Source organism: Neoarius graeffei, chromosome 4 (assembly GCF_027579695.1).
Source record: "Neoarius graeffei isolate fNeoGra1 chromosome 4, fNeoGra1.pri, whole genome shotgun sequence".
NCBI lineage: Eukaryota > Metazoa > Chordata > Actinopteri > Siluriformes > Ariidae > Neoarius > Neoarius graeffei.
This window is the reverse complement of record NC_083572.1, coordinates 33,454,545-33,480,333: the sequence shown is the minus strand read 5'-3', so window position 1 is coordinate 33,480,333 and position 25,789 is coordinate 33,454,545. Positions and strand designations below refer to the sequence as shown.

At 41.2% G+C, this 25,789-nt stretch overlaps 1 protein-coding gene across 2 annotated transcripts in view; it reads left to right on the top strand.

Annotated features, from left to right (window-relative positions):
• Positions 1 to 419: 419 nt before the first annotated feature.
• The window catches only part of tomm34 (translocase of outer mitochondrial membrane 34), a 54,915-nt gene continuing 29,545 nt past the window's right edge, over positions 420 to 25,789 (top strand). The window contains exons 1-4 of one of the 2 annotated variants that reach the window (XM_060919136.1): positions 420 to 1,020; positions 1,159 to 1,307; positions 18,139 to 18,238; positions 23,075 to 23,227. In XM_060919136.1, coding sequence (XP_060775119.1) covers positions 1,178 to 1,307; positions 18,139 to 18,238; positions 23,075 to 23,227 — 383 coding nt within the window. In that variant the 5' untranslated portion in view covers positions 420 to 1,020; positions 1,159 to 1,177. The remainder of the gene's footprint in view (positions 1,021 to 1,158; positions 1,308 to 18,138; positions 18,239 to 23,074; positions 23,228 to 25,789) is intronic. The other variant, XM_060919135.1, reaches the window with a different exon arrangement.

Here is a 25,789-nt window from a genome sequence, read left to right as displayed (position 1 = left end):
ACACACGTCTTAATGGTACATTGCAGATAGTAGGGAAGAGTAATGGGTTATGCAGGTACTGCCAAGTTAAAGAGGATGTAGATCATGTTCTATTTAACTGTTACAGATACTCAGAACACAGACGACAGTGGAAAGAAAGAGAGGCAGAAAATGGAATAGTGAATATCCTGAAAGAAGAAGGAATGCAAAGAGATAAAATGAAATCCCTATTTATTTTTCTCAATAACTCAGGTCTAATGAAAAGGATTTAAATTTTTTTTTTTGTTTACTTGATCAAATAGCCATAGTCTGCTAAGTCCCTTTACACACTCCTGTACAGTAGGTGGCGGTATGCACCAAAGAGATGTAATCTGCCAATAAACTAAGAAGAAGAATTCAGTTAGGAACCTTCTTTCGAGAAAAAAAAAACCCTATTGGAACGCTGCCTAAGTACAGTCGGATCTTCTTAGCACAGCAGTTGTCTTTCCGACGCCCTTAAAAGGAAAGGACGTAGGATGAACCTTTGGAACTCGGCCTCAATAGGCTATGAATTAACCCTCCAGATGACTGCTGTAGTTGTGAGGGTGCACTGAGCCGCTGGCGTAATCAGTAGAATGTTGTTTGGTCATAGTGGATTTTCATTTTAAGTGTTAACTGATCAGCGGCGCTCAGAATTGAAACTGAAATTCGACCCGGCTGCTCGGAGCCGGTGATAGTGTGCGGCTGGTTTCTTTTGCCGAGTCTGCTCCGGTTCACCCTGTATATGTTTATTATTTGAGGAGGAGTAAGCAGCCAAGCAACTACAGTCTCATGTTCATTTAGTTTCTGCCTCTCTTTCTTTCGAGATTTTAGATTAATACTACCTTCTTCTTCTTCCTAGTTAAAGTCGGCGTAGAACTTTAAAGGACGTCAAACAATCCACTCGTTTGGTCGCTAAGCAGCTAAATTAACACGCTAGGCTTGTAACTTTTACTTAATAAGTCAGGCAGTTGGTGTTTAACATATTAATAATTCACCATACATCAAGCAGTAACCGTGAAGGTAAGAACCTGTGATAATCTATAGTTTGTTAGTGCTAACTTTGTGCTCAACCCGTTTCTTTGTTGACCAAACCTAGCTAGCAAAGCACGACATTACCTAAAAGTAAACGTGTGTGTGTGTATATATTTTTGTTTCTAGTAACTGTTTTCTGAATAACATGCCTCAGAAGCGGCGGTCCCAGTCTTGGGCAGAGCTGAAACAAACTGGCAACGACTGCTTTAAGACCGGACAATATGGAGACGCCATCTCATTCTACAACCAAGCCATCGAGGTGCTGAAGAAATCGGGTAAGGAAGACGAGGTCCGCTTAACCGGCGAGGTCGTTATACATTTGAAGAGTGAGCTCAGGCCCGATACGTTCTCCTGTTACTGGACTAAATATTGTCATTTCATTGTATTTGTAACATTCTACTGGCATGGTAGGGTTTGGGCGCAGCGCATGACTCAACATTGTTAGCCGAATGGTAGCCATGGACACCCATATATTCTGGAAGGTTCTGTGTAACTTTTTTTTTTTTTTAAAGAATAACATCTAATTACCTCCTATAATTCTGATGTAATCATGATCATCATGTGACTATTTAAATGTCACAGCCACACCAACAAATTGTTGAAATAAAAGCTTGTTTTTTTTTTTTTTTAATTTAGTCTGCATTGCTGCTTACTGCATGTATTTTTTTTTTTTTTAAAGCTTATGAAATTGATTTCATTAGTTCCTGGAAGGAAAAAAAAATATATACACTACCGTTCAAAAGTTTGGGGTCACTTTGAAATTTCCTTATGTTTGAAAGAAAAGCACTGTTCTTTTCAATGAAGATCACTTTCAACTAATCAGAAATCCACTCTATACATTGCTAATGTGGTAAATGACTATTCTAGCTGCAAATGTCTGGTTTTTGGTGCAATATCTCCATAGGTGTATAGAGGCCCATTTCCAGCAACTCTCACTCCAGTGTTCTAATGCCGCTTTTCCACTACAAATGCGGCTGAGCCGTGCCGTGTCGAGCTGAGTCGAGCTGAGCGGGGCTGTTGGAGTTGCATTTCGACTACAACCGCGCTGAACCGTGCTGGCTGGAAGTGGGTGGACACATTGGGTGGAGTTAGCGAAAGTGGGTGGACGTCACGTGATGTCGTTAAGCAGCGCAAACAGTGACATCAGTGACCGTGGCGGAACAAGTCAGAGCCGGGCCGGGGGCAGGGCAAATGACCGGGCCCTTTATTAAAGCTTATCATAACATCATTTTAGGCTACAAAATGTCCGCAACTGCGGTGTTTACCAATTTCAACACTACCGGGTGCAACTATGTTATTTAGTACATCAAGTCCTTCAAACGAACATGTAACTCAGAAACAAAAAACATTAGGATACTGTACATGGCTCATAATAAAACATCAATAGCCTATACTGCGCACATTATTTGAAGGGCATACGAATGAGCGCTCAGAGGTTGCAACGGTGACAGGAAGAGTCAGAAATAAAAGGAGGGCGGTGCAAACCTCACTGAATGCACTGTGTTTACCAATTTCAGCACTACGGGGTGCAACTATGTTATTTTGTACATTAAGTCCTTCAAACGAACATGTAACTCAGAAACAAAAAAAACAGGCGACATACTGTACATGGCTCATAATAAAACATCAATAGCCTACTGCGCGCATTATTTGAAGGGCATACGACGAGCCTTGCGCTCCGCGAACTCGTCCACGATGCTCTGTATGTCACTGATTCAGTGAGCTTTTAAGCGGTAGTCTCACGACCCGAATAGTAAACAATAAACATGGAGGACATGGAGTCGTTAGTGTTGCTGGTCTTGGTGCTGTGGCTTGTTGTCACCGACAACGCCAACAGATACTGGCAAGAGCGTATAGATGAGGCGAGGCGCATAAGGCTTCAGAAATTCTCGTAATTCGTAATTATTCTCCTTCCGGGTTTGCGGTGTTTACAGATCCCAGCGCGCTCGCGGGGCGTGTGTGGGCATGTGAGGACACGCCTCCTCACCAATCAGTGCACAGGGGAGTGTCTGCTCACGCCCCCAACCTCACTCGGCACGGCTTGGCTCGCTTCAGCCCCACTCCAAAACGGTGCGAGTTTTAGGGGCTAAGCAGGGCTGAAACGAGCTGAGTCGTGCTGGTTTTTGGTAGTCGAAACGCGAGCCGTGTCGGGCTGAAGCGAGCTGAAGTGAGCTGAAAAAGGGTAGTGGAAAAGGGCCATAATGGTACAATGTGTTTGCTCATTGCCTCAGAAGGCTAATGGATGATTAGAAAACCCTTGTACAATCATGTTAGCACAGCTGAAAACAGTTTAGCTCTTTAGAGAAGCTATAAAACTGACCTTCCTTTGAGCAGATTGAGGCCCTGTCCACACGGCAACGGATTCAGGTGACTCCGATACAATTGCTTATCGTTTAGGCCAGGCGTCCACACGGCACCGGCGTTTTGGGTGCCCAAAACGCAATCTTTTTGAGAACGGGTTCCAGAGTGGAAAGATCTGGCAACGTTGCCGTTGCGAAGTCGTCTGGATGAGTAGAACGGATTTGTTTACGATGACATCACAGCCACATGACTGTGAGTGCTTCACGCCGGGTAGAACTGTAACGAACTCGATGCGAGTTGTCAACAAATCCTATAACTTGGTTCATGAAACGCGCTTACAAAATATTTTCACTGTGAATATTTATTGTGTAATGGTGCAAAGTGAGAGAGAGAGAGAGAGAGAGAGAGACTCTGCCCTTAGGGCAGAGTCAATCCCGCCATCAAAAATGGGGGAAAAAAGGAGCGATCTCACCTCTTCAGATATTGGTTTAAGTCCTACAATACATTCCTCAAAAAGGGCGTAGAAGAGCAAATTAATCCAACGTGTAGCATTCAATTTATTCCGGACCATTAAAGACGCCGCCTTCCGCGTAGAATCATACGTCATCCTCGCCGCCATATTGGATAGGTCAAAGCGGAGAATAAAGATTAGCTGCGTTTAACTGTACCAGCAGGTTTGCCGTCCAAACGAGATCACATGGGATTACCTTTCACAGGTGAGACTGGAAAAATACTTTTCATTGTATTTGGTCATTATAATGTAATTTTACGAACAGATTTTCCTGACTTTGTGGCTAATATGAAGTCTCGCGCATAATAGTTTATGTGCATGCGTCCTTCTATTGTTCTGGTGTCTCCGAAGGGACCGTCTTACAGTGCCCCTAGAGGTGTGGCATGTGTATTGCATCGTTTTCAGCAAGCGTTGCGTTGCCATATGGACCTGATATTTTACTGATCATTGCCCATTTGGACGCGATATATTTTTAAATAACATCTCGTTGCCGTTGTGTGGATGTAGCCTGAGTTTCTGGAGCATCACATTTGTGGGGTCGATTAAATGCTCAAAATGGCCAGAAAAATGTCTTGACTATATCTTCTATTCATTTTACAACTTATGGTGGTAAATAAGTGTGACTTTTCATGGAAAATACAAAATTATCTGGGTGACCCCAAACTTTTGAACGGTAGTGTATATACTCAGACCTTGAGTCCATATGCTTTTCAAGCTGGCAAGTCTTAACCCTTTTTTACCAGAGGCCAAAAAATAGGAAATTCTGCCTGTTTTGAGGGTGCCTGTGTTCAGCATTGAATTTGTCTTGTCACACTCCTGGCAAATATAAAAGTAGACCCTCAGAACTCTTATGAATTTGTAGTTTTTCATAAGAATCACTGCAGCCACACCAGAGCGCCCGGGGAGCAGTCAGGGGTCCGGTACCTTGCTCAAGGGCACCTCAGCCCAAGGCCACTCCACGTCAACCTAACTGCATGTCTTTGGACTGTGGGGGAAACCGGAGCACCCGGAGGAAACCCACGCAGACACGGGGAGAACATGCAAACTCCACACGGAAAGGCCCTCTCCGGCCGCTGGGTTCAAACCCAGAACCTTCTTGCTGTGAGGCGACCGTGCTAACCACTATCTCAAAAATTGAAGGAATTATCTTCAGTCACTAAAATTCTGTGCGAGGTTATCCAAACAGGTAAAAATGTCTCCATAATGCCTCTAGAAATGGCACAAAACCTCAAAGAATTGCAGGTAACCAGGGCTTGACATTAACAGTAGTCCGTGTCTGCCTGTCCAACGGGATAAGATGAATATTTGTTGAAAATCACCATTTCTATCCCCCCGGCATATAATGTTGGGGGGGATATAGCTATCGCTCTGTCTGTCTGTAAACATTTTAGTTTCCGGAGCATAACTCAAATTATTAGAATTTTTTTTTTTTTTTTCTTCTTCATGAAACTTGACAGTTAAGTGACTAGAGGAGTTGTGCCTTTTTTTTTTTTTTCCATATTGCCATGGCAACCAATTCAACTTAGGAAAATTTGGAGTGGGGTTTCATGTTGGGGCTGGGGGGATATATGATCTCCTGATTACTCTTGTTATAGTAATTATTCAAGAGTTGCATCAAAGTTTCAACAAAACTAGTCCAATCACCTCGATCTGGCCGCGTTATTGTTTATGAAATTCCGGGGAAGCTGAGTAGAAAGAGGAGGTGCTTTTTTTTTTTTTTTTTAGATAAATAACCACATCCTCTATTAAACTGCAAATTCATCAAAATTGGAGAAATGGCAATCAGATATCTAAATAAAAATAAATATTGCTGGCGAATCATTTCATTCAGACTTTTTTTATTGTATTTTTTTGTATGGTACACATTAACGATTACAAATTAGGGATCGACCGATATGTTTTTTTCAGGGCCGATACCGATTATTATGGAATTGGGATGCCGATAACCGATATGTGCAACTGATAAATGTAAACATTATAATTCACATGAAGTTAAACATAGCACACACTGACACAGACCTTCATATCCATGAAATGTATGTTTAATTGTAAAATTGAGCATGAAATTTTGTGCAGGGAGATGCCAGCAGCATTTGTACAATAAAGTCAAACATTAGTTAGAATAAAATGAGAAATAAAATAATAATAAAATATTCACCAATAAAAAAATAAATCATTCCTTACTATATTACAGCTCACCATTTTCAGTGGAAAATAAATGAAAATACACTCTGGATTCTGGATAGAGAAGTGAGAACGGAGTGTTAAAAGCTCTGGTTAAAAGGAGCGGCTGCTCCTTTGAGTATATCGCTTTCCAAATCAGAAGCGCTAGCGGGGAGAATCACTTGCGCAAGAATTATAAATACTAGTGGAGTACATTACAGCGCAATGTGAAGTAGCATAAGAACATTTAAGTCAAGAGTTTAATTGATGTATTTCGTTCATTAGCGTTTATCCAAGCAAGTGCGCATCCACGACACAATTACTGAGCCCACAACAAGCATCCTGACAAACTCCCTACAGTATTACATAGCCTACTAGCACCATATCACACCTGGCTTGTTTAAATGTTCAAATAGCGCTTTATAAAGTTGCCTAACATATACAAGTGCAATGCGCTTTTTGAGCACGAGCCACGTCATGAAGTCACTCATCACCATAACAAATAGCCAGTAGGCTTGCGCTAGCCTACAGAACACAAACACTACGTTTTATTTCGTCTTCCCTTGACCACCTCTCTGTGTGGCTGTCATTCTACTGTTCGAGTAGAACTACTGACACATTCACAACGTTTCCAGACGGGGATTTAAAAATGACTGCAGCCTACGTTATGCTGGGGACTGCTTACTATGGACAACATTACATGTAGTTTCAGCGAGACTAGTTGGTTGTAGGCTAATTCAAGTGCTTCCTTCCGTAAGCTAAGTTTGCCTGGCTACACAGATGCAAATGGACAATTTTAACGAGTAGTAGATGAAGAATGTAAACATATGCCGATGTGCTTTTGCAACTTGTGTGTTTGTGACTTATTGCGGCAAAAGCAGCGTGTCCTTACCTTGAAGTGGGATCTGCTTCTGCCCGAGTGCCCGTACGGCCGCCTTGAAACAGTTCACAGCGTTTAGCTACGCGTGTTGATTGGCTATATCTCTTGTGCCAAACAAATCAGATGTTGTGGTGGGCGGGACCATGTTCTTGAACTCAGAGGTGAGTGCAGGAAAGGATGTGCAGTGACAGTCGCGTTAGGAACGAAATGGCTGCAAAAAGGCATGTTATCGGCATATCGATGGAAATTATGGCCGATACCGATAACCCTAAAAATGCAGAATATCGGCCCAATATATCGGCCAGGCCGATTATCGGTCGACCCCTATTACAAATGTTGTAAAATTCCTGTGAGATATTTTACAACAGTGCTGAACTCATGCAGTTTTTCATTCCCAGTGCGATTCTGTCACTCTTATGTCCAACTGGTTTTCTTTTGGTTTCATCTCTTTAAATTAATGCAGTAAAACTTGACATATAAATTAATCAAGATTTAACTTTATTTCCTCCAGAAGCTATGGATTTGGGTGAGTCTAAAATTGCAGATCAGGTAAAGGGTTGCAATAATATATATGCACCATGCTGGGGCATTGGGTAACTTTTGCTTATTGTTAGTTGAGTTTTACTGAAATTCTAAATCATTAAAGCATAATGATTATCAAAAAGCAGGTATAGTTATGATAAACTTTGTTAACCACTTTCGTTTCATTGAACTAGTAGATACATAGTAATAAAAAGGTTATGGTCAGGACAAGAGAAAAATCTTGCTGCTTGTCCAACTGGATAAGTGGATTAAGAAGTTAATGTCAAGCCCTGGGCAATGTCTAGAAATGGCAAATGTTTGGGGGAACCCCCGCAAAAGAACATGTCCAAATGTAATGCAAAATCTCTCCAAATGGCAATAAACCTCCCAATTGGCATAATGCCTCTGTACATGGCACAAAACCTCAACTAATAGCAGATAATGTCTCGAAATGGCAAGAATTGCTAAAAATGACACTAAAGAACATGGCCAAATGGCATAAACCACCAACAAATATCTCAGAAAATCTCTCCAAATGGCACAAAATGAAATAACAAATGGCAATAGCATGAGGCTGTAAAAAATGTGCAATCCCCCCCCCCCCAAAAAAAAATCTAAAACTTACTCCTCTCATTTGGCCTTTTAGAAATCGGCATCAGAGCCCTGTTAGCATCATCTCATGTAATTATAGGCATGCAGAAGGTGCTGTTTCCACCTCCTACGACATGGTTGTGGGGTTGGATTTTAGGCAAAATTAAAATAACTATTTGCAACAAGTATGAAAGTAGAAAATATAGACAAGTAAATGCAAAGCATGAACAAAAGTATTTAAAAAAACACAAAAACCTGAATTAAAAAAAAAAATCTAGCATGCATCACTGAGCTTGATTGTCCTTGATATCACCACTCGGTGAAACAAAGACGGTCTGCGATAATACACAGGGGAAAACTGTAAGACCTGTACTTGTAAATCATCTGAAGGCAGAGCAGAGTGTTTTTACCATACCTGAGGCTTTGTCTTTCTTGGCGGAGGTTGAGGTGTCCACAGTTATCACTGGATAGGCAGCTCGTCACTGCGGCTGGATGCTTCAGTGACGGCTGTGCTTCCACTAGCTCAAATGCTCTGTGGCTTCATCGTTCCCAAAATCCACAATTCTAAACCTTGTAGTTAGCGTTCTTCCATCAATGGTCAGGTTATGGCGGTGAGGTTGGTAGTATGCCCTGCATGTCACTCAGAGCTGCTCCTGAGGGGCTTCATACAAAAGAACCAGTCATAGCCAGTGGGGTCTTTTAACCAATCCTTGACATTGCTCATGTGCAGTTTCCCCAATATTGATTCAAATCAGCATGTCATGACTGAGGTTGGCAATGGAATGGGAATCTCAAATACCAAGTATAAGTACCCAAAATCACCATTAGTAAATGCTAAATTGACAATTATATTTTATACAGGGATGTCCACAAGTGCTGGTGACCATCAGTTTTCTCCGTGTACACGAATGGTCTGTGCTGGCTACTCAATCCCAGAAAAAATAAATGCTTGACTGTCACTGTTGAAGCATGGGGTGTTTTTAAATATTGTTTCTGCTGCCCGTAACTTGTTGCAAATCCAATTATTCCACCACAAAATTCTGATTCAGGTCTAGCATGACTGAAAGCAACACCATATTTGTTGATCGATTCTTGCGCTCTGATTGGCTGAGCCAGACCACGTGACCACGCCATATCGGAAGACTGTAAAGACGCAGCTGGTTGTTGTGGATGATTTCACTCGGTTTTCACAAAAGATCTTGTAATGTAACTTGCACATGCACCAAATAAGCTCACCACGTAATGTTACAGAGCCAGGCAGCATGTTACAGAGGGTAACTGAGAAAACCAAGCACACATGCATCTGAAGGGAAATTTCATACATATTTTACAGGGAAATGGTTAGTAGTAATTTATGAGAATGCACCAGAAGGCATGTAAACTTCAAAATTTTCTGGGGGGGCTTGTCTCCAGAACCCCTTAGCATTAGCATGCCTTTAAATTCCAGAGCCGCCTACTTTTTATTTACTTATTTGCTGGCTACTTCAGGTTCTCTGGAGAACCCTGTTATATAACAATAAATTTCTATTATATTTAGCTATCCAAGACCCCATGTTGGCATAGTTGTGTGTTATTACTATAGACCCCTTTCACTGATGTCACCCGAAACCGGAAGTAAACAGACCCTGCGCCATATTGGAAGACCAACAAACTCATGATTAGGGGGAAATAACGGCAGCGGTATGTGAACCCACGAGAATAAAGTGGAGTGGCAAACGACTTAAACAAATCTGAGCTGTTTTATTTATGATTTATTGGCCCAACAGTAGACTTGAAAGAAACCTGTGTGAGACTTGGCAAAAAACTGTGGATATAATGGATGTCTGTGCATGATCTGCGGACACTTTGAGGTAAGCAAACGCAAGAAATTCAGATTTAAAACATGCTAAATTGGCCTCAAGTTGATAACTGTATGAGGAGCAAGCCTCCCAGACTTCTACAATTTAATAATAATAATAATTTAGGATGGTTTGGGGCTTGCTTGCTGCTGCCAGGTTGGTTGTTGAGTAGCCTGACTGGGGTTTTTTTTTTTTTTCCTTGCGTGTGGTATCATTGTTGACGCGAGGTTGTTTTTTGAACATGCCAATGCGGACACGATTTCCCCTGATGAGTTATGACTTCAGACGCGATGCGTGTGTGGAGTCCGCGTGATATGTGCGTAAGATAGGCTTCTCATGTGTTTGGAGATCTGCTCTGAGACAAGCGCAAGCACACACACCCCCAAGGGGAAAAAAAGGGACCCCCGAAAATATCTGCATAGTTCGAACACGGAGTGTAGGCATTGGGTGTAAACAACAAATAGTTTACAATGTCTGGGTAGCAAACAGACATCAGAATTGGTGTCGGGTCCTCCTTATGTTTCCATTCTCCCTTGCCGCGAGTCTTATCATATGGGTCAAACCCATCAATCACAGCCAGTTTCTCCATGTACCGTGCTCTTTCTGCAGCTAGTAATGTACTCGCATAACCAGAATTATCATCCATCGTGTCACTTTACTCTTGCTCGTACTTTGTTTTATATTGTGAGTGCATGTACTTGGTCTTCCAATATGGCGCCTAACAAAATCTCGCGGCGCGGTGACGTCATGTGAAAGGGGTCTATAGGAAATGCAGGGCCTAAAACATGTTTGCAAAAATATTTCCATGCAACATGGGAAAATGTACAGAGCCTCTAAGGAGTGTGTGTAGTTGACAAGTGAGGTCTTGGTTGAAACCTGCAACTTTCAACCGTTAGTCCCTGTGGGTGTCCATCAAGGAGGACTAACCTATTAACATTTTATAAGGTGGTCCTTTAGCATATGCTAAGGAACAAAGTGCTATTTTTGAATGTCCAACAATGTATGGCTAATTACTAGAACTTAGAGTTTTGGGACAGCAAAAACACAATGCATTTTGAAGATGATATCTGTGACTAAATGTAGAACTTTTTTTTTTTTCTTTCAAACTATTCCCAAACTAATCAGAGATGCCTGTCCATCCATCTATTACCTATATTGCTTATCCATCAGGGTCGTGGGGAAGCTGGAGCTACTCCCAGCTGACTTTGGATGAGAGATGGGGGACACAGTGGGCAGGGCACCAATTTATCGCAGGGCGAACGCAGAGACAACCAACCATTCACTCACACACATTCAGACCTATGGGCAGTTTAGAGCCAGTTTATCTAGTCTGCATGTCTTTAGATTGTGGCAGGAAACTGGAGCACCCAGAGGAAACCCACACAAGCACAGGGAGAACATGCAACGTCCACACAAAGATCCCAGTTGGCCACGAGGTTCAAACACGGAACCTTCTTGCTGTGAGGTGACTGGGCTAACCACTGTGCCACCCATAACAGGTTTCTTGAGGTTACTCTATAATTATTACTCCGCCCGGGATGGAGTCCACCAGGGAGTGAGGTATTTGTTTTTGGTCAGGTTTGTTTGTTTGTAAACAATATTATGGGGAAACAACTGGATCAATCTTCATGAAACTTTCAGGATAGATGGGCATTGGTCTCAGAACCTCCAACATTTTGAGGGTCAGCTGGTCAAGTCACAGTGACCAAAAAGGTTTTTAAAAAATAAAAGGCAGCTCTGAACTCAGACTGCAGGAGCGCTGCCTCGGAAAGACACCTCCCACAAACATGCTGATTGGACAACCACCTGCCTCATTTGCATACACTGTGCTGTCACTGGATGGTTTCTTGGTTCATTTACATACACAAAGGAAGGGGTTTTGGCCATGCCCACTTTTAAACCCCATTGATAACTTCCCTGCGCTGTTTTTTATTATTATAAATAAATGGACTAGACTAAAGAAATCACTTTCAGACATGTTTATGCTTATTACAAAGGGGGAAAGTGCATTCCACTGAGCTCTAGTGCCAGGCCATTTCTGGGAAATAAGAGTTTTGGTCATGGTGACAGCATGTGTATGTCAGCCTCAGTTCGGAGGTTTCGGTTTTGAAAACTGTGTAAGAGGCAAGAGTAGAATAATATAAAGTACAGACACTTGGTATATTTTACCTGTGTGGTTTTTTTTTTTTAAATTCATTTTTGGATTATGCTTCATTTTTGTGGCTACTGCCTCAGAGTAAATATATATGCTATATTTACTGTATGGACACATCAGAAAACAATATTTATAAGCAGTAGCCACATGTACCCATAGGGTACTTTTTCTTTTTTTCATGATATCTTCCATCATATTAATCAGTGCTACCAGGCAAGGTTTGTTTTGCCTGGCAACACTTGTTAATTTTGTGATTTATACAGGTGACTCAAATGGAAGTGCTACATAAATTAACAACTCGTTGGTTTTTTTTTTTTTTTTTTTTAAATCCTTCAGTAAAACTACAAATCTACATGAGACAGGGATAACACTAAGGTTATAGCCTACATCACAAGCTTTCATAAATAACATTAAGGATGTATACTGCTGTCAGATTGTCATTGTTTTCCTGTTAGCCATGAAACAGATCACTACATCTCAGTGTTTTCCCCAGAAAAAAATTAAAGCCCTAAATTCTGGCATGATAAAACAGACAATTGAGCACCAATGGCGCGAAGCGAAACTAGGGGGGTCTGGGGGCATGCCCCCCCAAGAACATTTTTTGAAAATAGATGCTCTCAGGTGCATTTTCAGGGTCTCTGAGAGGTTTTAGATACATGATTATTGGATAGATTTTAACAGTGCTTCAGTGATTTCTGACCTAAATAGTATTAATGTATACACATTTGAAATTTCACCTTAAAGTTCAACATGCAAGCTAAACTGTTTTGTTATAGATTACTTGGGTATACGATAGATTTGAAAATCTACGGGGATCCCTTAATTATCTATGATCAAGTAGTGTTGTAACAAAAATGTGCATGAAAATATGAACAGTGGTTTGCTCTATCTTATGCAATCCAATGAAGAGAATCGATCATCATGACCTGTTGATCACAAAGGGATCTGAACCTAAGAACTGCCACCTTAAAATAAGTTGCTGTATTACTATAATGATTTAGAATGTTTCTGATGCAATTACCATAATATATGTATAACTAAGGCCCTGTCCACACGGCAACGGATTCAGGTGACTCCGATACAATTGTTTATCGTTTAGGCCTGGTGTCCACATGGCACTGGCGTTTTGGGTGCCCCAAAACGCAATCTTTTGAGAACGGGTTCCGGAGTGGAAAGATCTGGCAACGTTGCCGTTGCGAAGTCGTCTGGATGAGTAGAACGGATTTGTTTACGATGACGTCACAACCACATGACTGTGAGTGCTTCACGCCGGGTAGAAGTGTAACAAACTCGATGCGAGTTGTCAACAAATCCTATAACTTGGTTCATGAAACGCGCTTACAAAATATTTTCACTGTGAATATTTATTGTGTAATGGTGAAAAGTGAGTGAGAGAGAGAAAATAGCCCTTAGGGCAGAGTCAATCCCGCCATCAAAAATGGGGGAAAAAAAGTAGCGATCTCGCCTCTTTAGATGTTGGTTTAAGTCCTACAATACATTCCTCAAAAAGGGCGTAGAAGAACAAATTAATCCATCAACGTGTAGCATTCAATTTATTCCGGACCATTAAAGATGCCGCCTTCCGCGTAGAATCATACATCATCCTCGCCGCCATATTAGATAGGTCAAAGCGGAGAATAAAGATGCCTCATTCATGTGCTGCGTTGAACTGTACCAACAGGTTTACCGTCCAAACGAGATCACATGGGATTACCTTTCACAGGTGAGACTGGAAAAATACTTTTCATTGTATTTGGTCATTATAATGTAATTTTACGAACAGATTTTTCTGACTTTGTGGCTAATATGAAGTCTCGCGCATAATAGTTTATGCGCATGCGTCCTTACTACTTCTATTGTTCTGGTGTCTCCGAAGGGACTGTCTTACAGCGCCCCTAGAGGTGTGGCATGTGTATTGCATCGTTTTCAGCAAGCGTTGCGTTGCCATATGGACCTGATATTTTACTGATTGTTGCCCATTTGGGCGCGATATAAGATGCACTGAAAAAAGTAAGGCAACTGCATATTATAAAGTTTAAATTTTGGCACTTTATTAAATGGACTAGATTAAGATTAAAACATATTTAAAGGAAAAGAACTTAATTCATACATTTAAGTTTGCAGAAAGATTCTATTTATAAAAACATTCATGAAGAGATTGTCAAGTGTCAAATGTAGCATAATTTCGAATAATAATAAGCATATTTGGCAGTGTGATGTCACTGTGAGCCTTTAACAAAAGAATAATCCAGAGCCGCCTTTTGTTAAATGGATCCCAGTGACATCACACTGCCAAAAATGCTTATGATGATTATTTGAAATTATGCTATATTTGACACATTTGGACAACTTCACTTCGTGAGAGTGTTTATAAGTACATAATCTTTCTGCAAACCCAAACTAATGAATTAAGTTTTCTACTCCTTTAAAGCAGATTAATTTTCCTTGGCTTTTGCTCGGCCCAATGTTGGGCAACCCTCTCATAGTCCATCTTGCTGTCATCCATGCTGATGTGGATCAAATTGGCCAGCGAGTCTTCTCCTAGCTTATTAAAGTCAGTCGGCTTTGTCCGTCTGGTGGGGGACAACATCGGCAGCCAATGAGATCGCTTATAATGAATCGGAAACTTCCGGGATGTTTGACGGATTCTTTCGATATTTTTATTGGACGGTTTGAACATGTGATCTTGACATAGCCAACAGATTAGTTTGTTTACATCATACCGCGCGGGCATATTACTTTGACAGAATCAACACAAACATTGGAAAAAAAGACTGCTTGTTTAACAGCGGTCTCAAAAGTAGCCGGTCACCGGCGGCAAATCGCCGTCTGTGGCTTATGCCGCCGGCTATTGTCAGTCGAGTCACAAAATTTAATATTAAATATTTCTGACGGCAAAAAAAGTTGTGAACGTAAATTACATCCACTATGTCATGTATGTCCGTTGCCACGTCAACTTTGTTTACATCCTCGACATGAGTGCAGCCATTACTGCCCCTTTTGCCATATGTAAGCTGTACTCTGATTGGCTTAGTGTTCCATGGACTGTGAATGGTTCATACCATCATGTGACTCACAAATGGCGACGAAGAGAGTTGCAAGCGGCTCCATGCTGGATGCGTGGCTAAAAAGGTCTAGACGAGAGGGAAAGGTAAGTACGTTTTGAACGCAAATTTATTCTGTCATTGTGTTGATATAGAAAAACAAATACGTCTTAGTCCACCATTTCTCAGCCTTGCTTAAGACATTATAATCGCAGATCGTAAAATTGACTCTGCGTTTGACAGCTGCTCGAAAAAACAAACTGCATGCGTAACAACGCTAATTAAGCTTAAGCTAGACGACCCGCCTCAAATACCCGTCCCGGGTAAATGTTATCCCAATTTTAGATGACCTGTTCCAAACCATCCTGCCCCATGAAAAATTCGTGCTTGTATCTCATTTATTTATTTATATATATATATATATATATATATATAAGTTCATCTGTATTCAAGATTTCACCATATTCTTCAATAGTATTAGAAGTGCACATTGTGGAAATTGCGATATTAGAAAAGAAGTCAATTTCTCACTTTGACAACGCAACGGCGTGTCGTTTATTGAAACACTCAAAGAAGAAAAAAAAAACAAAGATGGCACTCCCTATCAGATAAACAAACAGAGTTCCCGAAGAAAAACAAGATGGCGCTCCCCATCAGATAAACAAACCGAGTTGCCATCCTTAAAGGGGCCGCGTCGCTAATACTCTAACCAGGTAACACGTTAAACATGTCGTGTGGAACGCACATCAGATCAGAGGAAAAAGGTATGGTGAATTATGTCCATAATAGATGTCCACTACATCATCAGACTTAAAATTATATCATCCATATGTGGATTTCAATTGGACTACTTTTTGTGTTTGTTTGCAAATATTTCTGAAATTTGATAAAATGACAGAGGTATGGTTTCATATTTCAAGTTTCCAAATGGTATTGATTACCCTTTATTTTCACTGTTAAAAGTTACCAGAGGCCACCATTTCTCAGTGCATTTCATAAAATTTTCCGTGCCCAAAGGGGGGGCGCACCCCCCTTTGAACCCCACCCCCACCCCCGCACGCTTTGCGTGCATTGTCTGCCGCTGCCAGACATTTTATCGTTTTGCACCCTGCTGTAAATTTTGTACCCTGCTATTCTCTCAAACTTTGAAGCCTCTGGTTTAACACAAATATCAATCAGTATGTAAAATGATCTGTTATTTGCTCTCCTATGTATCTAGTTACTTGTGGCTAGGAAATTTTAACATATCGGTATAAATCTAAGTGTATCGGATTTTGACTAAAGCGACTAAATGTATCGGCAGGCAGAGCAAGCGTATCGGGCCCGACACGCTAAAACGCTTTGGGGAAACCCATGCATCTCATCTCATTATCTCTAGCCGCTTTATCCTACATGTCTTGAAATAAACATGCATGTTCAATTCCCCCTCCCCCCTTCCTGCTGCAAGTCAAAATTTGCAGACAACATGGAATAGTAGCCTACTCAGCTAACATAACCAGAACCATGCTAACACTGACACATCTAATGCTGGGGGATGTTAATAGACCAAGAACAGCTAGTCATATCAATTAACCTTACAAAATTTGGGTGGCAAGTTCGTCAACAAAGTGCGATAACCAAGACGAGCACTTAACTGTACCAATGTCTACTGTGCAGTGTTTTCTACCATCACCTTGAGATGTAGCTAGCAGTTAAACCTCTGAGGTTTAACTAGCGAGTCAACAACTTTTAACACAGCGAAACATCAAGCAAGTGCAACAACACATAGCAAGGCAGGTAATGTAAAATTACTCGCTCAATCAACAGAAAGAAGCCCAACTCCGTGTATACCATGCAGTCTTTTATTGCTCTTGGCAGTGAGAGAAATCCAGTCCAAGATTTACTCTTGTCCAGTCTCGCTCTCTTGCTTGCTTTTTCCTCTCTGCATTTTCTTTGGTCTCTCCACCTCAACTGCCATGATGTTCATACTCGGAGTACCAATTTAGCTTATCTTCATGGGAAGCTGTTTAGCTATTTTTTATTTTGGATGCTGGTTGGGGTTCTGTAAAGCTTTCTGCAGTTCTTGAGATGTTTTGCATAGTGCTGTAAGTGGTGAGCCAGGAGTCAACTCGGAATGGAAGACAGCCCATTCTCCCTATTATAAGTCAGTGTGTCATCAGAATGATTCCAAGTTGATATTTTAACTCTTTACCCCTTAATGACGACATATGACGACCCTGTGTATATCCCATAATGACATATGATGCCTTATCTAAAACCTTGTATTTAGACTTTTTTTTTTTTCTTGTAAATATGTTCTCGGGGTGAACAGTATATACATGTACAAGGTTGGCTGTAGCAACTGCTTTAAGGGGTAGAGAGTTAAGGTAAAATTCCTGCCAATTGTTGCTTTAAGTGTTAGAAATGAAATGGAGATTATGTAGAAAACAATGCAAAAAAACCACTATTTACTACTGACCCATATTTATAAATTAAACTTTAATTAAATCTGATTTTAGTCAAGTCTGATCTGGTGCAGTGGCTAGCACAGTCTCCTTACAGCAAGAAGGTTTTAGGTTCAAACCTCATGGTTGACAGGGGTCTTTGTGTGGAGTTTGCATGTTCTCCCCATGTCTGCATGGGTTTCCTGTCACAGGTCAAAGACATAGATTAGGTAAAAATTGTTGAACTTGTATGTTACTCTGTCTGTCTGCTAAATGCCTGTAATGTAATGTAATGATCTATTCGAGTACTAAAACCAACAAAAATGTAGTTCACATAACTACCTACAGGTGAGGTTGGAAAACGGCATTAGTTTTAAACAGCTTAATAAAATCTTCCATGACCAAACAAAAAAAAACTAAAACCTCTGACTAAAGCACATCTAACACCCGTTTGTTTACTTATTTCCTTGGCTCTTGATAGCTTACTGAGGGTTTTTTTGTTTGTTTTTTTAAATATTAATTTGATCTTAATGTTGCAGTTGAAAAGATGCTTGAAAGCTTAGATGTATGAAGGCTCATACTCAGCTTTGTAAAAATAGTTTCACTTGCCTAGCTCCAGAACTTTGTAGTTGAGTAAATGCTGTAACATGTGTTTTGTGTTTTTTTTTGTTTTTTCAGGTCAGAAGAACCAGGAAGATCTTGGAATTTTATATTCAAATCGGGCAGCTGCTTACTTGAAAGATGGAAATTGTAGTGAATGCATTAAGGACTGCTCAGTGTAAGTTTTATCCATACTTCACTGAAGTATTTACATTGCCAAAGACTTTGTGATTCTGACCTATGTAAAAGCTCAAGTATTTTTATTAGGTGTTGGAATGGATGAAGGAAAGGTTAAATGCAAGGCTTGAGCTCTCTCTTCTATACTGGTCTGAGTACAGCAGCTGGGTGCACTAATTAAACAGAAGCTCTAATGTAGTCTAATTTGAATGTAAATCGTCACTACATTGAGTTGATGGACTACTACTGAATTTAAGCCTAGTGCCGCTTTTCCACTACCAACGTGGCTGAGTTGGTAGTTGGCTGAGCCGTGCCATGCTGAGTGGGGCTGTTGGAGTTGCATTTCGACTACAACCGCGCTGAACCATGCTGGCTGGAAGTGGGTGGACACATTGGGTGGAGTTAGCGAAAGTGGGTGGACGTCACGTGATGTCGTTAGGCGGCGCAAACAGTGACATCAGTGATCTTTTAAGCGGTAGTCTCACGACCCGGATAGTAAACAATAAACATGGAGTCGTTAGTGTTGCTGGTCTTGGTGCTGTGGCTTGTTGTCACCGACGACGCCGACAGATACTGGCAAGAGCGTATAGATGAGGCGAGGCGCATAAGGCTTCAGAAATTCTCGTAATTTGTAATTCTTCCGGGTTTATGGTGTTTACAGATCCCAACGTGCTTGCGGGGCGTGTGTGGGCATGTGAGGACACTCCTCCTCACCAATCAGTGCACAGGGGAGTGTCTCCTCACGCCCCTAGCCCCACTCGGCTCGGTTTGGCTCGCTTCAGCCCTACTCCAAAACCGTGCGAGTTTTGGGTGCTGAGTAGGGCTGAAGCGAGCTGAGTCGTGCTGCTCTGAGGTAGTCAAAACGTGAGCTGAAAAAGGGCCATAGGTCACAACCGGACGTGCTTTTTTTTTTTTTTTTTTTTTTTTGGCCGTGTGATTTTTGGCGTTTCCCAAATCACTGCTTTTTTTTTTTTGTTGTTCATGGAGAAAGACGCATGTTGGCCGTAAGTTTGTCTTGCAACCTGAAAAAAACGTAAGCGCCCGTAGAGTTTGTTTGACATGACACAGAACCTCTGCGGCCAGTCTACGGCTCGAAAATCAGTACGTCACACGCGCGCCCTCCGTGCGTTTCTTGCGGTTTTTTTTGCACGTAGACCGGCCGTAGGAGCACGTACAGCCGGTTGTGACCGAGGCTTTAACTGCAACTAACACACTGGGCTGAGATAATAGTTCCAGACAAGGGACTGTTAAGTAATGTGTGCTGTTAAATGATGTCTGATTCATGCAGAATGTGACTTTCGTATAAATTAAAAAGAAGGAAGTGTCTGCATAATGTACACAGTTTCATCACACAGAAATGCACAATGTGTTGTGCAAAAGTGATCAAATGCTACTGATGGCATCCTAAAACTGAGGTACCACACACTGTTAAAGTAGTGCACAGCTGACTCCCAGAAAAGGCTTATTCTGAAGAGTTTTAGTATTGGTTCAGGATACAAAGCATCAGCTTCAACTGTTGCACAGTGTGAAATCATAATTTGAATCATATGCTTTACTTAAATTGTGTACTGTATATAGGTGTTTTTATTACGTAACAAAATGCATCAGGGTGTGTTGTAGGAAAAGTGTGGGAGGCATGATGCCTTGAGGTGGTTTTAATTAATTTTATGTAACGCATCCCTTCATGTTTTATTCCTTACATATTCTCACACAATCTCAAGCATATCAAAACTTTGTCTCTGACAGTTATGATGGCACATTTTGTTTAATGCTCACTACTCAATGTATTACAAATTTGGATTTCTTGCTGGTGTAAGTAGCTGTTGAGCTTTAAATCAATTCTTCAGCTTATGTTTGTACTAATAGACCCTCCTTCATGGTAGTGTGTCTCAAATTAGAATATTGTGAAGTTCATTTTTTCATAATTTAATTAAAAAGGTAAACTTTCATTCTATATTCATTATACATGAAGTGAAATTTCACTTTTTGCAATGATTTTGATTATGGCTCATGAAAATCAGAAATTCAGTATCTCAACTTATTAGAATATTTCCTAAGATCAATCAAAAAATGATTTACAATACAGAAATGTCCTTTTAAAAAAAATGTTCATTTATACACTCATACTTGGTTGGGGCTTCTTTATCATGAATTACTGTGGTGTGGCATGGAGGTGATCAACCTGTGGCACTCCTGAGGTGTTATTGAAGCCCAGGTTGCTTTGATGGTGTCCTTCAGCTTGTCTGTATTTTTGGGTTGGGTGTTTCTCATCTTCCTCTCGACAATACCCCCCAGATTCTCTATGCGGTTCAGGTCAGGTGAGTTAGCTGGCCAGTCAAGCACAGTAATATCATGGTCCGCAAACTATTTGGTAGTGGTTTTGGCACTGTGGGCAGGTGCTAAATCCTGCTGGAAAAGGAAATCGGCATCTCCATAAAGTTTGTCAGCAGATGGAAGCATGAAGTGCTTTTAAAATGTCCTGGTAGATGGCAGCATTGACTTTGGACTTGATAAAACACAGTGGACCAACACTAGCAGATGACATGGCACCCCAAATCATTACAGACTACAGAAACCTCACCCTGGACTTCAAACACCTTGGATTCTGTGCCTCTCCACTCTTCTTCCAGACTCTAGGACCTTGATTTGACCAAATGAAATGGAAAATTTACTTTCTTCTGAAAAGAGGACTTTGGACCACTGAGCATTTTATTTTTGAGATGCGCGAATACTTTAGGGTTCTATGTGATGGAAGTTGGGATGGGGGGGGGGCAACAGCACAGCTTGTGAATGAGGAAACTGATCGTGAAAATTTGAACATTTGGCATGATGCAGTCTTCTTTCAGAAGTGATTACAGTAAGAGTAGTAATAAATGACTGTGTACAGTGCCTTGCAAAAGTATTCATCCCCCTTGTTTTGTTGCATTACAAGCTGGAATTAAAATGGATTTTTTTGGGGGGGGGGTTAGCACCATTTTGATTGACATGCCTACAACTTTTTAAAGGTGTAATTTTATTTTATTTTTTTAAAATTGTGACAATAAGATGGGGGGAACAAAACAGAAATCTGGAGTATGCATAGGTATTCAAACCCCCCCTGACTAGCTTTCCTGTCCCTGCAGATGAAAAGTATCCCCACAGCATGATGCTGCTGCCACCACCATGCTTCATTGTAGGGATGGTGTTCTCAGGGTGTTGGGTTTGTGCCACACATGGCATTTCCCATGACGGCCAAAAAGTTAAATTTTTCTCATTTGACCAGAGAATCATCTTCCATGTGTTTGGGGAGTCTGCCACATGTTGGGCAAACTCCAAACGTGATTGATTTTTTTTTTTTTTTTCCCTGACCACTCTTCCATAAAGCTCCACTCTGTGGAGTGTATGGCTTAGTGGTCCTATGGACAGATACTCCCATCTCCACTGTGGATCTTTGAAGCTCCCTCAGCATGATCACTGGTGTCTTTGTTGCATCTCTGGCTAATGCCCTCCTTGCCTGGTCTGTGAGTTTTGGTGGGTGGCTTTCTCTTGTCAGATTTGTAATGGTGCCATATTCTTTCCACTTTGCTATAATTTAATGACCCAACCCTGATCTATACTTCTCCACAACTTCGTCTGACCTATTTGAGTGCTCCTTGGTTTTCATGTTGCTTGCTTGGTAGTGTGGCAAAGTCAGGGTCCTTCCAGAACAGGTTGATTTTATACAGACATCATGTGACACTTTGCACACAGGTGGATCTTAAACTTATGAAGTGAATTGGTTGGACTAGCTCTTATTTAGGGGTTTCATACAAAGAGGGTGAATACTTATGCACACTCCAGATTTCTGTTTTCCATTTTAAGCATTGTCACAATTTAAAAAAAAAACAAAACAAAACACTGCACCTTTTAAAGTGGTAGGCATGTTGTGTAAATCAAGTGGTGCTAACCCCCCAGAAATCCATTTTAATTCCAGCTTGTAATGCAACAAAACAGGACAAACACCAAGGGGGATGAGTACTTTTGCAAGGCACTGTATGCGCACACGGTAGTATAGCACCTTTTTATTCAGAACATCTTCGGATATGCACTCATCAGCCTGTTTATTATGCACACCTGTTCATTCATGCAACAACTGTGGCATGGTTGCTTGTATCAGAGGTGCTGTTTTGAGTATTTTATGAACTGGAAGTCGATGGTAACCTGAATAACCACTCTTGGGCAGAAAGGCATGTTCGAATGCACAACACTTCAAACCTTGAGGTGGTCCATTACAGTATCCTACCATGTGGGGTTCTGCTCCGATCAGCCAAGAACAGTAATCTGAGGGTAGAGTGGGCACAGGTTCACTAAAGGGAATGAGTGCAGGTGTGATAATGCTTTTTATAAACAACTGGTACTGCCCATTTAATTATTTTATTTATTATGTTTAGCCTATGTATTGTTTTTAAGAGAATATTTATTTTATTTCTTCAGTGCACCTCCACTGATGAGCTACTTGAATTTAAATAAGGGAAAATGTGGCTTAACTGCTTTAGTTCTTGTAGTAATGCTACTGACCAATGTTGTGAATATTTTATGATGTCCTGTGATTGATTGGCTGTTTGGAAAATTGCATGAATGAGCAGGGGTACACGTGTTCCTATTGAAGTAGCCAGTGTATGTGTTCGGATTTGGTTTATTGCTCCTTGCTGGCCTCTTAAAGGCATTTTCAGTGTGTTGTGTGTTGCTGGTCTAGGTTTTGGTGGAATACTGGTATTCAGAATAACACCAATATACAGTATTCTCACCTTATTGTACCAGCCCAAACTGAGACAGCTGACCTGTTGACATTGATGTACTTTTCTTCTTGTTTTATCAGATCTTTGGAACTGGTTCCATTTGGGATTAAATCACTGTTACGCCGTGCTGCAGCTTATGAGGCTATGGAGAGATACAGACAAGCCTATGTCGACTATAAAACGGCCTTACAGATTGACTGCAACCTGCCTGCAGCTCATGATGGAACCAACAGGTAGGGGCTTGTTAGTGGGCATAAGCTGACATGAGTAACTAGCATTTATTAACTGGAGAAGCACTTTCTTCTAAGACCTGCATGAAGTTGGCACCCCATATGATGTGAAAGTGAAGAAAAGTATTTCGAATCATTTTCATCGCAAAATAATTGTGCTCATACAGGTTTAAAGAAATGAACCATTAAATGTTTTAATAACGTGAGTTCACCCAGCAGCCCATTAACAGCTAGATGACTCCAAAGTAGTTTTTTTTGTGCATGCAAAATAAACATGTGCTTCATTATTTCTTAAGTTATTAACCCCCCCCCCCATTTATGGCATCGCCCAGCACCCCATTAATGTCCAAGATGTCTTTGTATGTTGTAGCATTACAATTTCCCTTCATTGGAACTAATGGGTCCAACCCTGTTCCTGCATGACAGTGCTCCTGTGCACAAATCTAGGTCCATGAAAACATGGTTTGGCAAGGTTGAAATGGAAGACCTTGAGTGGCCTGCGCAGAGCCCTAGTCTCAACTCCACCAAACACCTTTGGGATGAACTGTAATACTGACTGCACCCCAGGCCTTCTTACCTGACATCAGTTTCTGACCTCACTAATGGTCTTGTCAAATGTTGCTTCCTACTTCTCACTTTTTCCTCCAACATATTTCTGATTGCACAGTACTTGCTGGCATTTGTAGAATGGTATAAATGTATATGGCTAACAAAAGCACCTTATCTCAGTTCACCCACTGCTATTGTTTTTTGAAAGCAACGTTGGTATTTGTATTTCTGACGCATAGTATGTTCTACATCACAGTAGATGCTGACATGCTGTCGTCACACATCATTGCTCTGGTTACAGAATGCTGGCACGCTGTGTAAAACCATATATTGGTGCGACTTTATTTGGTTCAGTGTAAACAACCAAAGCCAGCATAAAGCTGGAATATTGAGGGATCTTTTATGGCAACGTGGAAGGATCTCTGGGTAAAAACATCTGTTGAGGGGTGTGCAGGAGGGGATCAGCCTGAGAATCTACTCCTAAAACTCATTCTTTGGTCAGAAACACAGGCATGGAAAAAAGTAAACAAACCTCTGACAAGTCTGGTGTGTGCATATGAAGAAGAAACCTTTATTTGTCACATGCACACTTCAAGCACAGTGAAATTCATCCTCTGCATTTAACCCATCTGAAGCAGTGAACGCGTGCGCACACACCCAGAGCAGTGGGCAGCCCAGAGCGCCCGGGGAGTAGTCAGGGGTTCGGTACCTTGCTCAAGGGCACCTCAGCCCAAGGCCACCCCACGTCAACCTAACTGCATGTCTTTTGGATTGTGGGGGAAACCGGCGCACCCGGAGGAAACCCACACAGACACGGGGAGAATATGCAAACTCCACACAGAAAGGCCCTCGCTGGGTTCGAACCCGGAACCTCCTTGCTGTGAGGCGACCGTGCTAACCACTACACCACCGTGCTGCCACTGAGCACCAAATGTCCCTACAAGGATAGTAAAATATGACAATTTGGATGGTCCCCACGAGGAAATAAGTGTTTTTTTTTTTTTAAACAAAAGTGAGGTTAAGTTTAGGTGCAAGCATAGCGTTAACTGTTAATTGTCAATGGAAGTGTGTGTGTACACGCTTATGGAAATCAAGAACATGGAGAACACCGAGCCTGGGCTAAATAAATAATGGAATAATCTAGTTTTAAAAATCATTAGATTGGTACCAAAATTCAAAGAAGTGCTTATTTAAGGAGTTAAAGGCATTTTTGAGACAAAGTCGGCAAACGGTCTTATTTTGTCAATTTGGGTGTGCCGAATTCAAATCTTCAATATGCCGAGCTCTATCTGACCTCTGTTGACCTCTAGAGGTCATTGAACTTTAGGCCTGTAAACGTCTCAGCTGAACCCAGTTTCTCAGATTTCTAAGGAATGAAATGTACTAAAATGATTAATGAAGTTAGCAAATGGCCTTGTTTGTTAAATGTTTGGGTGCTGAATTCATTTTTCATTTGTAAAACGACATATATGACCTCTGATAACCTCAAGGTCATTAAACTTGGCCTACAGGCCTATGCATTTAATGGCATTTTTAAACTGGCTTTACTCCCCGAAAAAGAATATGAACAGACAAAAAAACAAATAGAAAGGAACAAATACAACATTAAATGCCAGTCCATGTACACGTGACTTACTTTTCACAATGAGAGTGCCTAGGCGATTACCTTAACATTGCATTACATTTAGCGGTTATTGTTTATACAAAGCTACTGAAAAAAGGACAGATTCAGCAGCATACAAAATGTGGGGGTATGGACCCTTTTCACGTGACGTCACGACAAACGCGGCCGCCATTTTGGACATGTACTACCAGTAGTTTACCACAGCCAGCATTGAGGAACGACAGCAAAGAAAGTTTTTACTTTCAGCAAGACTTCCATCATGCCACTATATTGTTGTGCACCTGGATGTAGTAACCATCAACAAACAAGGCAAGGGTTATCATTTTATCGGATCCCGACGGAGAAGATGGATAGCGGCCATTAACAGATTGGCAGCCCTCGGCATACCAGCG